Below are 18,668 nucleotides of genomic sequence, written 5' to 3'. Positions count from 1 at the left end.
TATGTTCTTAAAACCTTTGGAACACCAAGTGAATTTTCCATGAAAAGCGTCATCAGGGGCTGGCCTGAAGACTGAGTGCCCTCCCTCCATAACTGTCATCTTTCGGCCGTTGAGGGAGAGAACAGGCTGGCCCAGCGTCATCAGGGGCTAGCCTGAAGATACAGTGTATCTTAATTGTAGATTTTTCTTGTACTGTTATATAATTTTCTTGTACACCGCTATGATCTATTTGGAATAGCGGTTTATAAATAAAAATAAAAAATAAAACATATTATTATTATTCTTCTTATATTCTTATTTCTCTATGTTGGAAGCAACTTGACGGCATACGGACAACAGGGGGTATGAATGAAGATGTTCTAAATCACAGAGGAAGTCTTGGAATAGCTATATGCCCCCTTATGAATACCTGAGCATAGTGATATCACCCCGATAAATACATCAACTAAGATCAAAACAAACTTTGCAGATTAAATCTATTATGATACGGCTATTAATAAAGAAGTGTAACGGAGCAACGCAGAGAAGCTACATTTCTTGGACACCAGAAAAATTGCTCTCCTCTTGGCCTGACCCCCAAGATTTCATCAGGCACTGAAATACTTGTGCCTGGAACCTGAAGGATTAGAAACTTCACATAGAAGGAAAAACATGACTCAGGAGGGCACACTGACCTGCTTCCAGTATCGGTTGACAATCAAGAGAGTGGCATCATCGGTAGCCTGCCTCTTTTCCAGCTTCTCTATGCGCTCACGCAGTTCATCCTCAAAGGCCTGCCGCTGCTCCAAGCGCTCAGCTAACTTCTTGTTCTTGAACTGAAGCACCTTGAGGTCCATCTCCTCCTGCATTTAAGACCCCCACATATGAAAATCTAGTCCACAATGTAACTCTCTTTTCTGCCAGACATTCTACATGTTGATGTAAAGTTGAAGTTAACACTACACCTGAACAGGAGTCGCAATCCAAAAATATAAAGAGGGCCTGCTCTAATTTTTTGAAATATGACTCCCATAGTTCCTTAACACTGATCATGACAGAGGTTTTAGGCAAAAAATATCTGGAAAGTCAGCGTTTCCCATCCCTGCTCTAAGCATAATTTTATATCCTGGGTTCTTCTGCGTCTGCCACTGCCTTAAGTGCTACAGCTCAATGTTAGGCAATTCTGGGATCTGTAGTTTTATGCCATCATACTTCACAATTGGATATGCTGGCTAGGGCTGGTAAGAGTAGCAGTTCAGCATCATCTAGAAAGCAGTGTGGTTCCCTCCAAGATATATGGCAATTGTTTGTTTGTTTTTTAAAATTAAGAAAGAAACATTGGGAATTTGTTTCAGTAGTTATCATAAAATCATAGAGTTGGAAGAGACCACAAGGGCCATCCAGTCCAACACCCTTCTGCCACAAAGGAAGACACAACCCAACACTCCTGACAGGTGGCCCTCCAGCCTCTGCTTAAAAACCTCCAAAGGAGACTGAGGCAGCAGAGTCTTCCACTGATGAACAGCTCTGACCGCCAGGAAGTTCCTCTTAGAACTGAGGTGGAATCTTTTTTCCTGTAGCTTGAATCCATGTCCTAGCCTCTGAAGCAGCAAAAAATAAGCTTGCTCCTTCTTAAATATGAGATCCTTTCAAATACTTAAACACAGCTTTCTCTTCCCCAGGTTAAACATACCCAGCTCCCCAAGTCTCTCCTCATGAGGCATGGCTGCCAAACCTTTCACCTCTAAAGACGGACCTGCTTGTCAACATCCCTCCTGAATTGTGATGCTCAAAACTGAGTGAAGCATTCCAGGGGAAATCCCACCTTTCTCCCGAAGTAGAGATGCTAGAGGCTTTTAAAAATACAATCAAGTCTGTTGAAGAATGATGGCACCTGCAGTCCACTAATATAGGGCCATATAATTGTCAGCCCTGCCACAGACTTTACCACCTTCACCCCACTCCCAGATGCTCACCGTGGAAGAGATGCCTCCCAGCCGGATCGGTTCAATCAGAGTTGTGGTGGTCTTCTCCTCCCTGTTGGCTTTCTTCTCAGGGGGTCCTGAGCCTCCATCCCCAGCTGCCCGCTTACTTGTAGCCCCTGACATGGTGGCTTTGAGCAAGGGGCAGGAACCAGAGGAATCAGCCAACCAGCCAAGGGCTCAGCTCTTCAACTGAAAGGATAATAAAGAGAGAGAGAATTATTTGCCATCACAAGCAAGCAAACCAGTGCAACGGAGAGCAGTTTAATACAGCAGCGCCACAGCTAAGCATGGCTTTCTAAATATCTGATCAAAGTTGCAGAAAGACGGCGGTAGCACAAAAGACAAAAAGGAAATGGACAATGCAGAGAGTAACTGCCATGGTTCTATTCTATGGAATCCTGGGGTTTGCAGTTTGTTGCAGCTGCAGAGCTCTCTGACAGAGAAGGCTCAATGTCACACAAAACCACAGTTCCCAGGATTCCCCAGCATTGCGCCAGGGCAGTTAAAGCGGTGCCAAAGTGGATTGTTTCTGAGGTGTGTTTTGGCCCTGTGGGAATAATCAGGTTTCACGCCCCTTGACTGCCATGGCTCAATGCTAGGGAATACTGGGATATGGAGTTTTGTGAGACATTTTGCCTTCTCTATCAACATGCTCTGGGGCGACAACAAACTACAGTCCCCAGAATCCCACAGCACTGGGCCAAGGCAGTTAAAGCGGCATCAAGGCAGGTTATTTCTAGAGCTTAGATATACCCTTGGTCTCCTTCCTCAGGTGGACCAAGGCAGAAATAATCCAGTTTGACACCACTTTAACTGCCCTGGCTCCATGCTCCTGAATTCTGGGCTTTGTGGTTTGGTGAGACATCTAGCCTTCTGCGTCAGAGAGCTCTGCGGCTACAACAAAGCAACATGTCCCAGAATTCCACAGCATCAGCAATACGCGAGACCAAGCACATTTCGATACCCTTTTCCGACGTAAGAAGCCAGTGGTCGCCCCAACTGCGCCTTTAAGAGATTTTTTGGGACTTCAGTTCCCAGAAGCCTTAGCCATGATGGCCAATGGCCTGGGATTCTGGGAGTTGGAGTCCAAAGTCCCTTAAAGGGCACAGTTCGGGGGAACCACTGTCCTAAGCGGTTTACAAATGAGACGGGTTGCAGAGGCAGGTAAAGGGCGTTGCGGACGCGGTCCCTCCTGGAGGCTCACCTTCCCGGCCTCCCAGAGGCCCCCAACCGCTGCGCCTTCCTCGTCTTCCCCTCCATTCGACGCTCAGGTTCAGGCGCCCCAGCGCAGCCACTGCGCATGCTCCAAAGTAGCCGCCCCTGCCTGGCCTCCGCTTTCGAGACCGGACCCAGCCTCTCTGTCTCCCTCGTCCCGCCCACTCGGGGCACGCATGCGCACACGCCCCTCCGCTTTTCAGCGAGGAAATGTAAACGCTTTTCCTATTGGTCCGAAGTTGAGCGGGGCCGGGAAAAGAAATGGAAGCGTTAACGCGATTGGCTGAACCGCGCGTCCTGTCAACGCCTGTGATTGGGTCGCGTTTCTGCGGTTGCCCCCCCCCAGTTCGGACCATAGAGATAGGAAAAAGTATAGAATGTGTTCCGGTCGTGGTTTCGTCAACTAGGCTGCGTTTTGTTTTATTAGCCTACTTGTCGCCTGTTATATTTGTATATTTAATGTGAAATAAATACGTTTTTTAAAAAAAGAAGGGGGAAATCTCTTTCCTGGCCGCCCGCAGAGAACGCCATGTTTCCACTTTCTCCCTTGTGGCATTCTATATGAAACGCTCTTTCTTTTTCCCCGCCCACTGAAGGAGTCCGTCTGTGATTGGCTAAGCCTTTGCTCGCTCTTGCCCGCCCCCCAAAAAGAATGTCTGTGATTGGCTGAGTCTTCTTTCACTCTTCTCCCTCCCCCAAGAGAACGACTGTGACTGGCTACGGCTTCCTTCACTCCGCCTCTTCTACAAAGGGAGCGCCTGTGATTGGCTAAGTCTTCTTTCACTCTTCCTCATCTTCCCAAAAGTGCGCCTGCGATTGGCTAGATGTCTTTCTTCCTCATCCCAGAAAGCGCCTGTGATTGGCTAAACCTCTCGCTGTCACCCGCCCCCACAAGGGAACGTTTGTGATTGGTCGGGGACTTCCCCGGCTCTTCTCCTAAGCGCTGGCTCAACATTCCTCGTTCTGACTGGGGAAGAAGAGGCGGAGGAAGCCCAGGTTGCTATGGCAACGGAGGAGTCCTTCACTCCTCCGCCCCAAAACCTCGCGATGGGGCCGGAATCCCTCCGAAAGGTAAAAAAGGGGCGGAGGGTCAGGAGAAGAGTCCCTAGGTCCTCCAGGGCGACTCTATGGTCAGCCTCTGCCAGGCACTGACCATCGAGTGCAACGGAGGAGCTGCAAAGGCCTAGAGAGTGTCCTCTCTAGGAATCTCTAGGTCCTTCAGTGCCACTTTTAGTTAAAGTTGACCATAGAGTTGCGCTGGAGGACCTAGAGATTCCTAGAGAGGACATATTAATGAAACCCATATCTAATGAAATACGCCAAAATCAGAGCCGCCATCGTTGGCTTCTTCTCATCGACGGTTATCAGAATTCCTCTTATGAACGGACCGTTTGTCACTCGAATAAAAATGTTTTGAGTCAGATTGTATGGTTTTGTTCCCAAATAACACAACTGTGGATTTCACACGACGTCAGACAAAACCCGCCATTAAAGTGGCCACAAAGAAGCATCAACGCGCATCCTTTCACTTCCAGGACTTCAGCGGCAACGCATTTCCGACATCCCTTTATTTGCGCAATTGCGCGTCATGATGACTCTTGCAATTACTCGCCATTTTCGCTTTATTTGTGGGACGCTTTAAATGCGCTTTAATTAGCCCCAGTGTGATAAACTGGAGTGGATTGAAATATCACTACAGCGATTCTGACTCAACAAACATGGCTTAAAATGTCTTTTCTCTTTCAGCCCCAGACCCACAAGGCAAAGATATGTATGTGGTAAGTGACTATTTGTGCCTTTAGAGGACGTTTTAAATGCCACAACCCACACTAGGACCAGTTCCATATGGGTCCATAACCTGAAGATGGCTGCCGTTTGGTTCCACTTGTGTTAGTAACACACAGCTGCTTCACAACCCCCTTTTCCCCTTGTTCTTCAGGAAATATCTAGACGTTCACAGCATGGATCTCATCAACAAGGCTGAGACCACGGATATCCTGAAAAGGTAATGCCAGTCTTCAAATTAAGAAGCAGCTGATCAATACCTGCATTTAAGCAGAAATGAAAGAGGAGTACACAGGACTGAACATTAAAGCCAGAACGATCCATACGTACCTGAGAAGCACACCGTATACAAGAGGGCTGGGGAGTCTTTCACCGCTTTGGAAAGACCTCTGAGACCGTATTCCAGAGCGAGGGCAGGCTAAGAACATGTGGCTGAGGCACAAAAAGAGTAGGCAAGATCAAACAAAATGGGCTTTAGAATGATTTGGACGTTCGTCTGCAACTATACAAACCACAGCCGAAGCACATCTACTCAGGGCTAAGCTTCCAGAGATCAGCTCTATTGGGGCTCAACAGACTGCCCCAAAAAGGTAGGCTGGAGGCACCTGTTTTTGCCCCTAAGGAACGCCGCATAAGCCAAACCACACAGTGTCCCTCCGCACCAAAATGAGCCCACTAAAAGTAGGTTCTTTTTGGTGCACGTGGCAGACACAATGAGTGCACCATTGGTGCACTGTGGCGCATTGATGCAAGCGCTGTAATGTGCAGACGCTGCACCATGCTTACGTCATCATGGCGGCCTCTGTGTGGACGAGAGGTGCCATGTTGGCGGCGCCTCTTCACGCTAGTGTTCGGGAGTATGCGGTTGCACCATTCTCCTGAACCCTAATTTTGGTCCCAGGCTGCTGCAAAACAGCAGTCTGTTCTAGGTCATTGATATACAAAGCACTTCCCAGTTCTAAGCTTGTTCTATTCAGTAGTTTGAATATCTGGTGTCGTTAAGATGCAACCCTATTTAAACTTTAAATGCCTTTAAATATCCTCTTACATCCAGCCTGTGATTGAAGGTAATAGCCAGCTTTCCCAACAGAGTATTGAAGAGAGTCAGAGAGAGAGAGAGAGAGGAAGATGTAACAGCAGAGCTTGGGAAAGTTCTTTTAGGGACTACAATTCCCAAGCCCTCCTCACAAGCATCCTGGTCAGAGGAGTCTGGGGCTGCATCTGCACTGCAGGAATAATGCAATTTGACACCACTTAAACTGCCACTGCTCAATGCTGTGGAATTCTGGGATTTGTAGTTTTGTGAGATATTTAACCTTCTTTGTTAGAGAGCTCTGGTGCCACAACAAACTACAGATCCCAGGATTCCATAGCATTGAGCCATGGCAGCTAAACTGGGGTCAAATTGGATTACTTCTGCAGTGCGGGTGCAGCCTGAAAGGCATCGTTACTAAAGTAACCTTCCAAAAGTGGAAGTGGACATCTGGTCTCTTCCAGTTTTGTTCTGGGGATTGAGTAACTCACAGCATTTCACAGGAGTAGAAAATTGACCTCGAGATCTTGTCATTCCTGATGCATAATAAAATTTATGGCTGCTAACTAATATAAACAATAAATCATAAAAAACGCAGCTTCAATATAAAGGTTGATTCCCCCCCCCCCCAAGATTGTTGGTTGTTGTTTTTTTTACTGAATCGTTCAGCTGTATCGAGCCACAGGTATAGCAGCTTTGGTGGCCAAAATAAAGCCCACCTGAATTTGGGGAAATTCTCTTTTTGGATGACAGCATTTAATCCACCAGCCATGCTGGTCAAGAGATTCTGGGAACTGTAGTCAAAGAAATAACTTTTGTAAGCTCTGATACAGATACAAGCTGTGTCCAGGAGTTGTAGTTTTGGGATTTTAAAGCCCTTCCCAATATTGGACTAGGGTACCTGAACGCCATATGTACCAAGTCACACTGAAACTTGACCCAGAGCATTTCAGCCCTTTAAAAGTTTCCCACTTAGGCCTCACGAACCCTAAAGTGATGCACTGCTCAACCTTCTGCTAAAACTGAAAGTAGTCATTGGCCACAGTTTGGCTTCAGCAGAATGATATAATAATAATAATAATAATTTGTTTTATTTATATACCGCTATTCCAAAGATCATAGCGGTGAACAGCAAGTAAGCTAATTAGCAAGTAAGCTAATTTGCCCCCAACAGTCTGGGTACTCATTTTAGCGACCTCGGAAGGATGCAAGCCTGAGTCGAGCTTGGGCCCTTTTGCTGGTCTTGAACTCGCAACCTTGTGGTTTTGAGTGAATGGCTGCAGTACAGGCATTTAACCACTGCGCCACCATTTTTTAACATTTTTATCTAATGAAAACTGTGCAGTGGACTACCATTGTGTTTTGAATGAGAAGTGCCACTAAGAATGCAGCAAAATATGAGACAGCTCACTTTTTGGATTACAACTCTGAGATTTCTTATTAATTTGTACCAGCCCGATACACATTCATAAAGCAAAAACATTGCACTGCAGTCATTCATCACATGACATCTGCTATGCAGACTGGGTGTCTTTATGATCTGTTCAATATTCAAAGAAACGGTGTTGCAAGGCAACCGTTTTCAACAAGAGAGCTTCAGCACAGAGATCTGTATTCAACTGCTGTAATTTCCACTTTCTCTGCAATGGCTTGGATTAGTATACTGCACCAAAAAACGAGAGTTCCCTGAACCTTCATGGATTTAGTGACTCAAATTTTTGCAGACCCCAGCTTGCTTCATTGGATGTATGAATTGTAGAAGAGGGAGGATATTTGGTTTATCAGATATCTCAAAAGGAAGGTGCACATTAACTTGGGAGCAAGTCCTAGGAAAGGTATTGCTGTCATAGGATCAGACTACTTGAGATAAAAACAATGCAGTCTATATATATATAGAAAGAGAGAGAGGAATATGGAAAGAGGAATGGAGAGAAAGTAGAGGTTAAACAATTGATGTAAGCTGTTATTAGGGCATAGTTAAATAGCCACTATAAAGAGAGACTACCAAAACCAACACCATTTGTACCCTTATGTCTGAGCACAGTCAAACCTCAAGAATCTGTCAATGAATTCAACACCACTTAATGCAGGGATGGAGGATGCATGGCCCTTGAGATATTGTTCAGTGTCAGCTACATCCATCCTCATTTGCATGCCCAGCAATGGGGAATGATGAGTTGTAGACCCACGTCATCTAGAAGGCCACATATTCCCCCATCTCTGCTCATGACCAGATGCTTATATTGTTGCATCAGATGTTGCAAAATACAGGCAGTTAAAGGAAACTGAAGGCAGGATGGCCGCATACATCTATTTTTTCCCCTCTCCTCCACAGCCTCCTTGCTGATCTCCTCAATCTGCAAGATTTTGAATCTAATCCCCGCTCTGCCATCTTACTAGATCTGTACTTTTACACCATCCAGTTCAGTCGGGAGCAGGGTTTTAACCGGGAACAAACCTCAGCCTTCTTCTCAATTGTGAAGGATGTACACGAGGCCTGTATAGGTAAGTCATTTTGGTGCCACAAAGACTTTGGTTTATGGGTTCTACTTCGCTTTCCACAAGAATCCCAAGGTCTTTCTGCTGAAGCTCAAGACAACAGAGCGACCTCACCAAGTTGAGAATAGAATTGCAGAACGTGGTACCTCTGAACATAGACTCAGGAATTTATTTTTAGTACTAACAAGTTTGCCTACACAATTTTTCAGTTTATGCCAGTCTCTCTTGCCTCGTCTCTCTTAACCACGACAGCCTAGTTTAGGAGGGGGAATGGCTTTTCTGTTTCTGGCAGATTGCTGCAGATCACCTGGAGAACATACGGTAGAACGTTAGACACTTTCATGCTACACAATTATATAGCAGTATGATTTTATTTTAACTGCCATGCTGCATTCTCTAGAATCCTGGGATTTTCAGTTTGGTGACGTACTCAAGTTCTCTGGCAGAAAATTTTAAAGACCCCTTGCTAAACTGCCAGCTCCTGGATTCCAGAAGAGGGATCCATAGCAGCTAAAATGGAATCATAGTGCTATAACTCTGTTGTGTGAAAGGACCCCTGGTCTACCTTCTGCTCATCCATGAGTAAATGGATGTCCATAGAAATGGTGGAGTTTTTGAACAGAGGAAACTGAGGAAAGACTAGGGGAAGAACAGAAGCCTCATTGGAACCATCTTGGACTGTAAAGGTGAGACCAATAACTGTATCAAGAGCAGAATTTGCTGTAGGCTGGTGCAGTACCCCAGACTCCCAAAACATGCAATGGCACTGTCCTGTCATGACCCATCCCATTCTTGTCTCTGCTGCTCATGATGGCTTCTGTATCCCAGCTGCTGTGTCTTCTTTTGACACTATAAAGGGGTAGAACCATAATGAAAATTAATAACAGCTGTGGGAAAAGAAGACAGGAAAGCAGAGGAACAGGCCTTGCATCAGTGTGCCCAAAGTGGCTATTTTGGATGTCAGTTGAGTAGCTGGGCTGTTAGGGATGAAATTGATACAAATACAGGAGAAAAGGGGAATGTTGAACCTAGATCACCTGTTTACTTTTCACCACTTTCTTGTCCTATAGAAACACCACTGCCCAATGTGGAGGAATGCTACAACTATTTCACTGAATTGGTTTTCTGCCACTCCATTCGGGTGAGTGTCATATCAGACTGGGCAAGTAACAGGAGCAGAGTCTAGCTAGAAACATTTTCAGCAGCTTCCCCTTCTCAGCAGTGCCTCAAGGTGAGGAAATCTTCCCTCTTCGCTTCCTTACCATTTTCTTTTTCTTTCCCAGAGGCCCCCTTTCAGCATCGATCTCTTCAATCAGGACCAACTGGTGCTCATAACAGACTATGTGATCAACACCTACTTCCGTCACTACAAACTTTATAAATACGCTTTTACTCCACAGGTAAAGGAATCCTTCACTTTGCCCCAAGGTATTTGGAATAAAATGAAGAGCTTCTCACAGTATGAGAGAGAAGAGTGTAAAATTTGGGGGGAGGGGGATTGCAGCTTCCTGCATTAGTAACCCTGGACCCCTCCAAACTTGCCAGATCATTCTTTTCCGTCCCCCAGAAGTGAATTCTCTCTCCAAGAAGCCACCAGGACTGAAATAAGGAGTCCCCTCCTTTGTTTCTTTTCACATTTTAAAAAAAAAAACACCTGTTTTTCAAAACCAGAAATGGACCTTTGGCCACATCTGGGTTATCATTTGGAGATGGGGCTTTCAAGGCTTGTTAATCTACCAGAGGGTCTCACAGGGAAAAAAGTATGCCCTGGGGCCACTACACTTGCCCACCACAACATCACCACAGAATTTGATTTTTAAGAGAAACAGCCCTACTTCCCTTCAGGAAAAGTTTTGCAACATGGGATGAGAATGTAATAAGCCTGTGAAAGGGTGAAAGCCCTGAGCTGACAGCCCCATATCATGTGTCTTCCCTAGGTCCGGTTGGACATATCGTTTACCTATATTGGGATGCCTGAACCAGAGCCAAAAGATGAAGGTAAGAGGAGTGTCACGATCCCTCTTGCAAGCCATCCCTGTTAACCCAGACAGAATTTTAAAGGAAAGAATTGGCCAAGTTGTCCTTTTAAATGAGGACTTCTCCCAGTGCAAACCCAACACTGATGCAAGAGTCTGAAGCTGTTAGGTGAGCTTTCCCCAACTCTCTGGATGTATACAGTTCCCATCACCTCTAGTCTCAGCCTCAAATCCTTTTAACTGAAAATGCCTAGGGAATGAATTAGTGTTATAACTGTGGACCCTTGCTTCTGTTGGAATCATAGTGACATCCATTTGAATCGGGTCTTGGAGGACCTTCAAGGTTCAAGTGATGAACCATCACTCCTAATGCTCTCCCCCACTTCACATTTGGTTCAGTGTAACAAAAATGAAGTTATGTAAAGTGATCATATATCATATCAAGAATTGACAATACGATTACAATTGAAACCCATCTTTTTGCTGCAACTCCTCCAAAAGATTTAATATTATACTTTTTTACAGAAGCCGTGGCTGAGATCACAGAGGCGGGTTTGTCACCTGTGCCGGAGGAACCAGAGGAGACAGCTGTGCAAGAAGAAAGTAAGATGGAATGACACAGTGCAGAGGGCTCTGTGTTTCGTGATGCTGCAGTGGAATAGGTTGAGAATATGAGCAAGGAAATCCTTTCAGATTTTTCAGTCTTGGATGCATGAGAAATTCTCAGGGGAGCCTTTCAGCCTCAATCAATTCTTCTTTAGGTTGGGGATAATATTCTCCGGTTTTTAGTACCACAAAAACTGTTTTAAAGGCAGTGGAGGGGGGGCTTTAGACTAGCAAATTTTGCATACTTGCACGTGTTTTACAAAACAGTAAAAAAAAACAAACAGAATATGGTGAATAACAGTACTACCAATTAAAACAGTTAACAGGGTGACCAGCATGAAGATAATGACACAATAATAGATGAGGTATTATATATAAAGCCCTATTAAGCAAACTCAAAGGTGGCTATAACTAGGATACTCCTGACTGGTTGTTTCTTGGGGGATCAACTACACAGGAGCCTTTTTGGCCCCGATCGTTTGAAGAGGTTTCAGTCCCCCTGTCCTGGGATCCATACGTGTCTTACAGGATCTTTGTAAAGATCACTAAGCTGATACATGAAGACTGTTTTAATGCACCTTTAAGGGCATTCGTTAAATATAATGATGTATTAGTTATAGGTGGAGGAACTGCAGTTTTTGACAGGGGATGCATGTTGTTCCTGCCTCACTCTGCCTCATCCTTCTACTAGGTCCCACTGCTGCGTTGCGGGAGTACATTTCAACCCAACTCAACCAGGAGCTCTCCCAGCTGCGCCTGTCCATGGAACAGCGTTTAAAGATGACAGAGGAGCAGTTTAATGCCAAGCTGGTCCAACTGGAGAAGAGTTCCGGTACTGGCAAAGGGAGCAGCAAGGGCAAGAAAAAATGAGCTGCATGGGGAATGAGAGAGTGAGAAAAAATTAGACCAGAACGCTCCCCCTTGTCTTTAGAGGCCCTGCAGAGAGCTTATTAAAGTTTCATTTGTAAAGTCTGTCATGGATCAGACAAGAAGAGAGAAGGTGTGATGTTTAATACTGGGTAGAGCAGGGGTAGGAATCAGCTGATTCTCCAGCTCTTGTGGGACTGCAGCTCCCATCATTCCTTACTTATGTTAGCTACAATGGATGAGAGATACAATCCAACATCATCTGATGCACTTTGCCCATTCCTGAATTCAAGTATGGGTAGCAGATGGGTGTTTCTCAGGCTTTTAAGAGTGTGATGATATTTACACAAAGCCACTGCAGAGATACTTGTAAGAAAGTAGGTTTGCTGTGAAATCTTAATAGTTAAGACATTAAAGAGCATCCCAAGTGATTGGTCTAGCTGTTGCTCATTTTCTGTGCCAAGAATCCTGACTTTATACCCTTTTCTAAGCCTGTCACATTGCCCCAGGCACTCAAACCGGGACAGCGCATTGCTGGGAAAATACAGTATTCCCACTGCCAGCAGAACTGCTGAATGTGGGGAATACTATTCAGAATGTGGCTATTCAAATCTCCCTCACAACAGAGGAGCGGCAACTTGTGGCCCTCCAAATGCTCATGGGTTGCAATTCCCATCAGCCCAAGCCAGCACAACAAATTGTGAGGAGTGATGGGAGCTGCAGTTCAACAATATCAATATAGTAATATCTGGAAAGCCCCATGTTGCCCACTTCTACAGGTTTAGTTGGATGAAGTACTCAAGTGAGACTGTGACAGTGGCTTTCTCTAGATTTCTCCTGCAATCCCTGTTTGGAAGACAGATCCTGTCTTCTAGAGCTAAACACTCTGTGCCTGGCACCCAGTATCAGTACACCCCCATTCACCTTCCATTTCCTTCATGTTCTGCTGTATTAGCACATACTCAAGTCTTTTAGCCAGAAATTGAAGTAGACATTTATCCCTACATTCCCTTCTGGCAACATCCTCTCCCAATAGAAATGCCACACCCCTGCCTTGGGATGAGATGGAAGCCCCAGTCAAAGATCAGATTTGGTCTTGTCCTATTTTTTATTCCAATTCTGGCATCATAGAGGGGAGTGGGTAAGGGAATGTTACAGCCACAACAATGACATGATCCTACAGAGAAGGGCCAAGCCCAATTCTCATTACAAATGGAAATTGAGGGAATATTAATAATCTGACCCCAGTCCCACCCACACTGACAGCACATGATGCTTGTTCCGTCAGCAATGATAAAAACATGTACTTGGAGAAGTGAGAACTGGAGAGCTGAAATACAAAAGCTTCAGTTCCTGCACTTCCTTCCCCAAAGTCTACCTAATACTTTCATATAAAACAATGTTGATGCTCTGTATTCCTGCCTACATAGATCTAAGGTCCCTTGGTCTTTCCAGAGATGTTAAGGAGGCCTTGTTCCCATCTGCCAGAAACTAAGGTTCCCAAAGACCCTGCTTGTTCCCTAGAAAACTGGACCCTTTTGCATGCAAGGGCAAGCACACCTCTCAGGGGAGGGCTCGACGGCTTGCTATTTGGCTGAGAAGAGATAGGGGAGCAGTCCATGGAGCAGCCCCTGCCTCTCCCCTTTACAGTAGCTGGCTGCCAGTCCTCCTCTTCCCAGCAGTGCGAAGAGCAGTCATATGCTCCTTAGTTGGGAGCGTCGTCCACAGTGGATGAGGGGCCTTCCTCGCTTTCCGCGCTGAGCAAGACAAGCTGGATGGCCTTTGGGACGTTTTCAAAGAGGGCAGCTCGGTTCTGCTGTTCGCCCTTCTTGACCCAGTGCCCATAGATGCGGAAGGCGCATGCATCAATCAACTTGCGTATCCCCTTGAGCGCATAGGGGTCACACAGCAGCAGCTCCTTGGTGACAGGCCGCACTCGTCGGTAGTTGGAGAAGATGCGGATGGAAGCCCGCACAGTCCACCCAATGACCTGCAGAGGGGAAGAGGGTGAAATAACCACTGGGTAGCCAACACCATGGGTACCTTCCCAAGAAGGGAATGACATGGCAGGGAGAGGGTATAGAACATAAGACCGGTCCCACAGCAGCCAAAAGGTCTATCTATTTCAGGAATGGGCATCTTCTGAGGATCCAAGGGGCAGTTCTATTCTGCTCTGAATCTCTGCAGGCTGGGCATTCCCCAAATTAATATAACTCTGTGACTAACATTGTCACTTTCTTCTCCTGCATGATTTTTAACATCTTTCCTTGATGAAGAAGCCAGTGGAGCTATGAAAGCTTGCATGATATATTTTCTGCATTTTGGTTGGCCAATAAAAAGCTTCACACTTTTGTGGATTTTGGAATTTATTGTACTTTGCTGAATGCCCAACATAGCTATCCCTGAATATCTTCTATCTGTGTGGCAGCCTTAGTTATTTTGATTCTGTTCCAGTCTCCTCTAATCATCTCTGTCTTACATATTTTTTTAAAAAAACTTCTAGCTATTTTCTTTAATTTTTTGAAGCCTCGTTCTTCTTTTTTTCCAGCGTCCCTCATAACTGAGTGGTTTTTATGTAGAATCTTACTCCTTCCCAGCTAAAGGGATTGTGCAATCTCATGGAGGATGCTACTACAACCTCACAACCCAATCTGGATATGCCAGGGATCAAACCTGGGACATTTTATAGGCAAAGTCCTCTATTGCTTAGCTATGGCCCTCAGATGCAGTTTTTACTGAAGAATTATGTGGCAGCTCAGTTAACTGGGCTATCATTTCGGATCAACAAGGGACAGCTGGGAGTGGAGTCGGTGAAGGGAAGAGACAGAGCCAACCATTAGGCAGAAAACCAAGGAAGAAGTGGACTGATACATTATGCAAGAAATTGATATGGAGTAAGCCATATACTGATTTAGAGAACGTGCAAATAAAGAAATTGCCATATATCCAACTTCATATATAAGTTGAGGTCAGGTTTTAGGACCAAAATTATGGATTTTGCCATGACCTGTGGATAAGTTGAGGGTAAAATATACAATATTTTGGGGATTAGGTTAAAACTGAAAGCTGAAACAATGTTATTATGTATGTTGGAAGATAATGAAGAATCAAGGTTTGGTAAAATTGTTTTTTATATGTTAACAGCTGCCAGACTAGTATTTGCTAGATATTGGAAAATTGATAAAATAATAGAAATGGATGAATGACGAGTTAAATTAGATGATATGATGGAATCAGATTTATTATCGTCTAAACTGAAAAATGAAGACAGCTACAAATGGGATAAAGTAATGAGATATATGGAAGAAAAATGGGGGAAGTGGCAAACATAGCATCAAATGTAGATTTACCTGCTTGAGGGTTAATAAATTTGGATTTGTTTAGAGTATCTGGAGTAAATTACGGCAGATGAATGCAAAAGTATAGAGTATGTTTTTAGGTTACAAATCCTGGGAGAGAGAAGGATATAATCAAGGAGATTTGGGGACTCTATGTACCAAAAATTAGAGAATTGTTTTAAGGGATAACCCTATCAGTTAAAAGCATGTTAAGAATGCTATTATACTAAAGAGGAACAAATACTGTGTATCATACTGTTTACGTTTCCAAATGTTTCTTTAGTATATATTATAATTTGATAAAATAATAATTACTGCAATTTAAGTAAAGATTGACACATGTGCGGTAAACTACAAAGATTTCTTTAGGATTACAAGTGTCACAAGGAAAGATGATGTAGAAATAATGTATGGATAGTTCTGGTTATTAGGGGATAGAAAGTATGTTAAAATAAACATAAAAATGAAAATATTAATGTGATGGATAAAGAAGGGATTATGGGGTAATGTAAAAAATGTGGATGTAAGAACATTAGAAGATGTATTATGTAATGAGAAATATAAATTTCAATAAAAACTATTAAAAAAATGAGCATATGTCACTTTCAAAATGAGTGGAGGGCAAGAAATAAGGAACCTGGGAAGAGTGAAGAAACAAAACCATACGCTGACCACCTCCACAAGAGATGTGAAAAAAATCAGTTAGAAGAGTGGCTGGCAGAATCTTTGATGCTAAATAATATATGACAGCCTATTAGGATTCTGTAGAGGGAAATGAGAGGCACGGTGTGGCATGACAGCTCTTTCAGATTTCTCCTCTTTCTATTCCAACAGGTCATTTTAAGAAGGGTTTCATTTTAAAAATTGCATGCCTTAATTTGCTTTCCCCCTCCCCTTCTTTCCTCCACTTTCCTTTTTTATTATGTGTGATGACCTTTTTTTTTTTAGACTGCAAGGCTGCCAGCAGGGATTATCTTATTTTATTGGTTGTACAACAAGTCATTCTGGGAGCCTTTGGGGCTAAACTGGGGTGTGGTGGGGGTTAAAAAATGTTTTAAATAAACAAGCAAAACATGTGGCAGGAAGCCAGAGACTTACTCTGAATTTGTGATATGGACTGAAGTGCCGGCACTCCTTCCCATAGCGATGGAAGAAAGGGTGCTGCAGAGCCTGCTCAGCTGTCAAGCGTTCTGCCGGATCCACCTGTAGCAGCCGCGAAATCTGCAAGAAGTTATTGGGCCGTCAGGAAACATTTAGGGAAAGTCAGAAGCAAAGGCCATACTGTTGGATCACAACACAGAAGGGCAGAGAATTCTGAGCAAAGAGACAAGTTAAAAATATATGACATTTACATCCCTGGCTTTCCTCTGAGGAGCTGAGGATGTCAACCATCTTTCTTCTCCTTCCTCTGTCTTTTCTTCTCATAACTATTGTATTGAGGTAGGTTAGGCCAGTGAGCTTTGAGACTAAAATGGAGATCTGGAACCAGGCCATCACAATTCTTGTCACATATTCGGACCAATACAACATACTGGCTTAGCCACAAATCCTTCCACAGAATTTCTCTCACTCTTCCAACTCCCTCTTTTAGCCCACTGTGGAAACTGACTCCTTTGACCCATAACCACCAAGTCCTGGTTTCACAACAGGAACTTTGGGTTTGAAGTGGCCAGTCAGGGTTCAGGAACACATCCTATCTATCTCAGGAGCCAAGTTCACTATCCTATGATCTGCTATCATAGGTCAGCAAGCTCAGGAACCTCTTCGGCCCAATTCCCACTGCCTCCACATACAGACACTCAGTTTTCAAGACATTAATCCCAAAATCTTCCCAATGTTTGAAAAAGCTCTGAAGTCACATATGGCTCTGCCCCTTGCTCCCTCCTGCAGATGCAAAAACCCAGTTATGGAAGTACGCTTAATTTACTCAATATACCCACAATGTACAGTACACTTGGTTTTCCAAACCCTATTCTTTTCCACTGGAAGACAGGAAATGACATGCAGTCCCCAGGTACATGGCAATGGGCAGAGTTTACAACATAGTCTTACTAGATCCTTGACTGTGTCCGATCGGTCATCCCACTCAGGAGAACCAAACTGATAGCGTCCTTCCATGATCATCCGAAGCATCAGCATCTGCTTGCGGTGCCAGAAAGGAGGAGAGCCGGCCAAGAGTGTGAAAAAGATGACTCCACAGGCCCAACTGCAGGAGAAGAAGGGGGAGACAAAGAGCTTTATCTCTAGTACCCACTCCAGATCCACCATCTGCTACAAATCAGACAAGATGGTTGAAGTATTGGGAATAGCCAGCATCACACAATTGTTGATATTTTCTTAGATTCTCATTAATTTGCTTGGAAAGATGTTTCCAAAGTCACCTCACAAAGACTGCAGAAAAAACAACTCTCAAGCATGCAGCATCTGATGGGGCAAACCTAGCCTACACTAAACTCGGCCTAGGAAGAAGACTGAAAGGATTTCTCAAGTCTTTTGTTTCTAATACATCCTTAGAACCTGCCCATGCCAAGTTCTTCCTCCTCCCTGCAGTATAGCATAAGTCCCAAACATCCCTTCTTAGACTCCAGTTAAGGAGGTGGAGTGCCCAAGACTCCCCTCATCAAAGCATTCTTTATGTGTGTTTTTAACTGATGTTGTGTATTTGTTGGTTTGTTGTTGTTCCCTACCTGGAGAGAGGTATGGGGAGAGGTGGTTAAGAATATTTCATTCACTTAACATATTCTTACATGCTTGGATCTGGGGACAAATTTTGATTAGGGAACGATGATGATGATGATGATGATGATCATCATCATCATCATCCCCCAATCAAAATTTGGCCCTAAATCTAAGCATGTAAGAATATATTAAGGCTAGTTAACAAAATACATTTCTCATCCACTGTGGAATAAAGGCCTCGATTTCAAAATTCTTTCCCAAACATAATTTTACGCTAAGTACAAAAAAGAGAGGTGTACGAAAACAACTGTGCTATCTCACAGGCAAAAATAACAAAGAGAAAAACAAGGTCAAACAATTGCCCCTGTGCTCTGGTTCCCACACTGGGAAACATTAATAATAATAATAATAATAAAATTTTATTTATATCCCGCTCCTTCCCAAGATCAGGGCGGCTTACAACACAGGTTAAAAACAATGGTGCCATAAACAATATAAAAAGATACAACTACACAGGCTAACCATACATTCAATAAAAACAATCAATAAAACTAACAGCATTAAAAGCCCCTTAGCCCAACCTCTTGGCCACGGAAGAGGAGGGAGGCCCACAGGATATTTAGTCGGGGAATGCCTGTTGGAACAGGAAGGTTTTTAAGTCCTTCCTGAATTGGGCCAGGGTGGTAGTCGAGTTAATCCCTTCAGT

The 18,668-nt window shown here is 44.1% G+C and overlaps 3 protein-coding genes across 4 annotated transcripts in view; 1 reads left to right on the top strand and 2 right to left on the bottom strand.

Annotated features, from left to right (window-relative positions):
- RNF40 (ring finger protein 40) overlaps positions 1–3,328 on the bottom strand; it is a 23,109-nt gene extending 19,781 nt beyond the window's left edge. Inside the window, 3 exon segments of the mRNA XM_042475566.1 lie at positions 675–842; positions 1,956–2,153; positions 3,169–3,328. Coding sequence (XP_042331500.1) covers positions 675–842; positions 1,956–2,087 — 300 coding nt within the window. The 5' untranslated portion in view covers positions 2,088–2,153; positions 3,169–3,328.
- Positions 3,329–4,093: 765 nt separating this feature from the next.
- On the top strand, positions 4,094–11,969 carry CCDC189 (coiled-coil domain containing 189). The gene is made up of 9 exons (XM_042474547.1): positions 4,094–4,250; positions 4,926–4,957; positions 5,119–5,184; positions 8,333–8,502; positions 9,567–9,637; positions 9,780–9,896; positions 10,434–10,494; positions 10,998–11,075; positions 11,770–11,969. The coding sequence occupies exons 1-9, from the start codon at positions 4,182–4,184 to the stop codon at positions 11,946–11,948; spliced, it is 843 nt and encodes a 280-aa protein (XP_042330481.1). The 5' UTR covers positions 4,094–4,181; the 3' UTR covers positions 11,949–11,969.
- A 494-nt stretch (positions 11,970–12,463) lies between these two features.
- Positions 12,464–18,668, bottom strand: part of PHKG2 (phosphorylase kinase catalytic subunit gamma 2) — a 14,030-nt gene continuing 7,825 nt past the window's right edge. For both annotated transcript variants that reach the window (XM_042474546.1, XM_042474545.1), the window contains exons 8-10: positions 17,336–17,489; positions 16,382–16,504; positions 12,464–13,935 (exon numbers count right to left, since the gene is read on the bottom strand). In XM_042474546.1, the coding sequence (XP_042330480.1) occupies positions 13,651–13,935; positions 16,382–16,504; positions 17,336–17,489 (562 nt within the window). In that variant the 3' untranslated portion in view covers positions 12,464–13,650. The remainder of the gene's footprint in view (positions 13,936–16,381; positions 16,505–17,335; positions 17,490–18,668) is intronic.

The sequence above is a fragment of the Sceloporus undulatus genome, chromosome 6 (genome assembly GCF_019175285.1).
Source record: "Sceloporus undulatus isolate JIND9_A2432 ecotype Alabama chromosome 6, SceUnd_v1.1, whole genome shotgun sequence".
Taxonomy (NCBI): Eukaryota; Metazoa; Chordata; class Lepidosauria; order Squamata; family Phrynosomatidae; genus Sceloporus; species Sceloporus undulatus.
The sequence above is the reverse complement of the archived record's forward strand: the minus strand, read 5'-3'. Positions and strand labels throughout refer to the sequence as shown.

Coding starts and splice junctions, on each gene's coding strand:
- CCDC189 (XM_042474547.1), top strand. CDS start 4,182: ATGGCAACGGAGGAGTCCTTCACTCCTCCGCCCCAAAACCTCGCGATG. Junction 8,503..9,566: donor TGTACACGAGGCCTGTATAG/GTAAGTCATTTT, acceptor CTTGTCCTATAG/AAACACCACTGCCCAATGTG. Junction 11,076..11,769: donor GACAGCTGTGCAAGAAGAAA/GTAAGATGGAAT, acceptor TCCTTCTACTAG/GTCCCACTGCTGCGTTGCGG.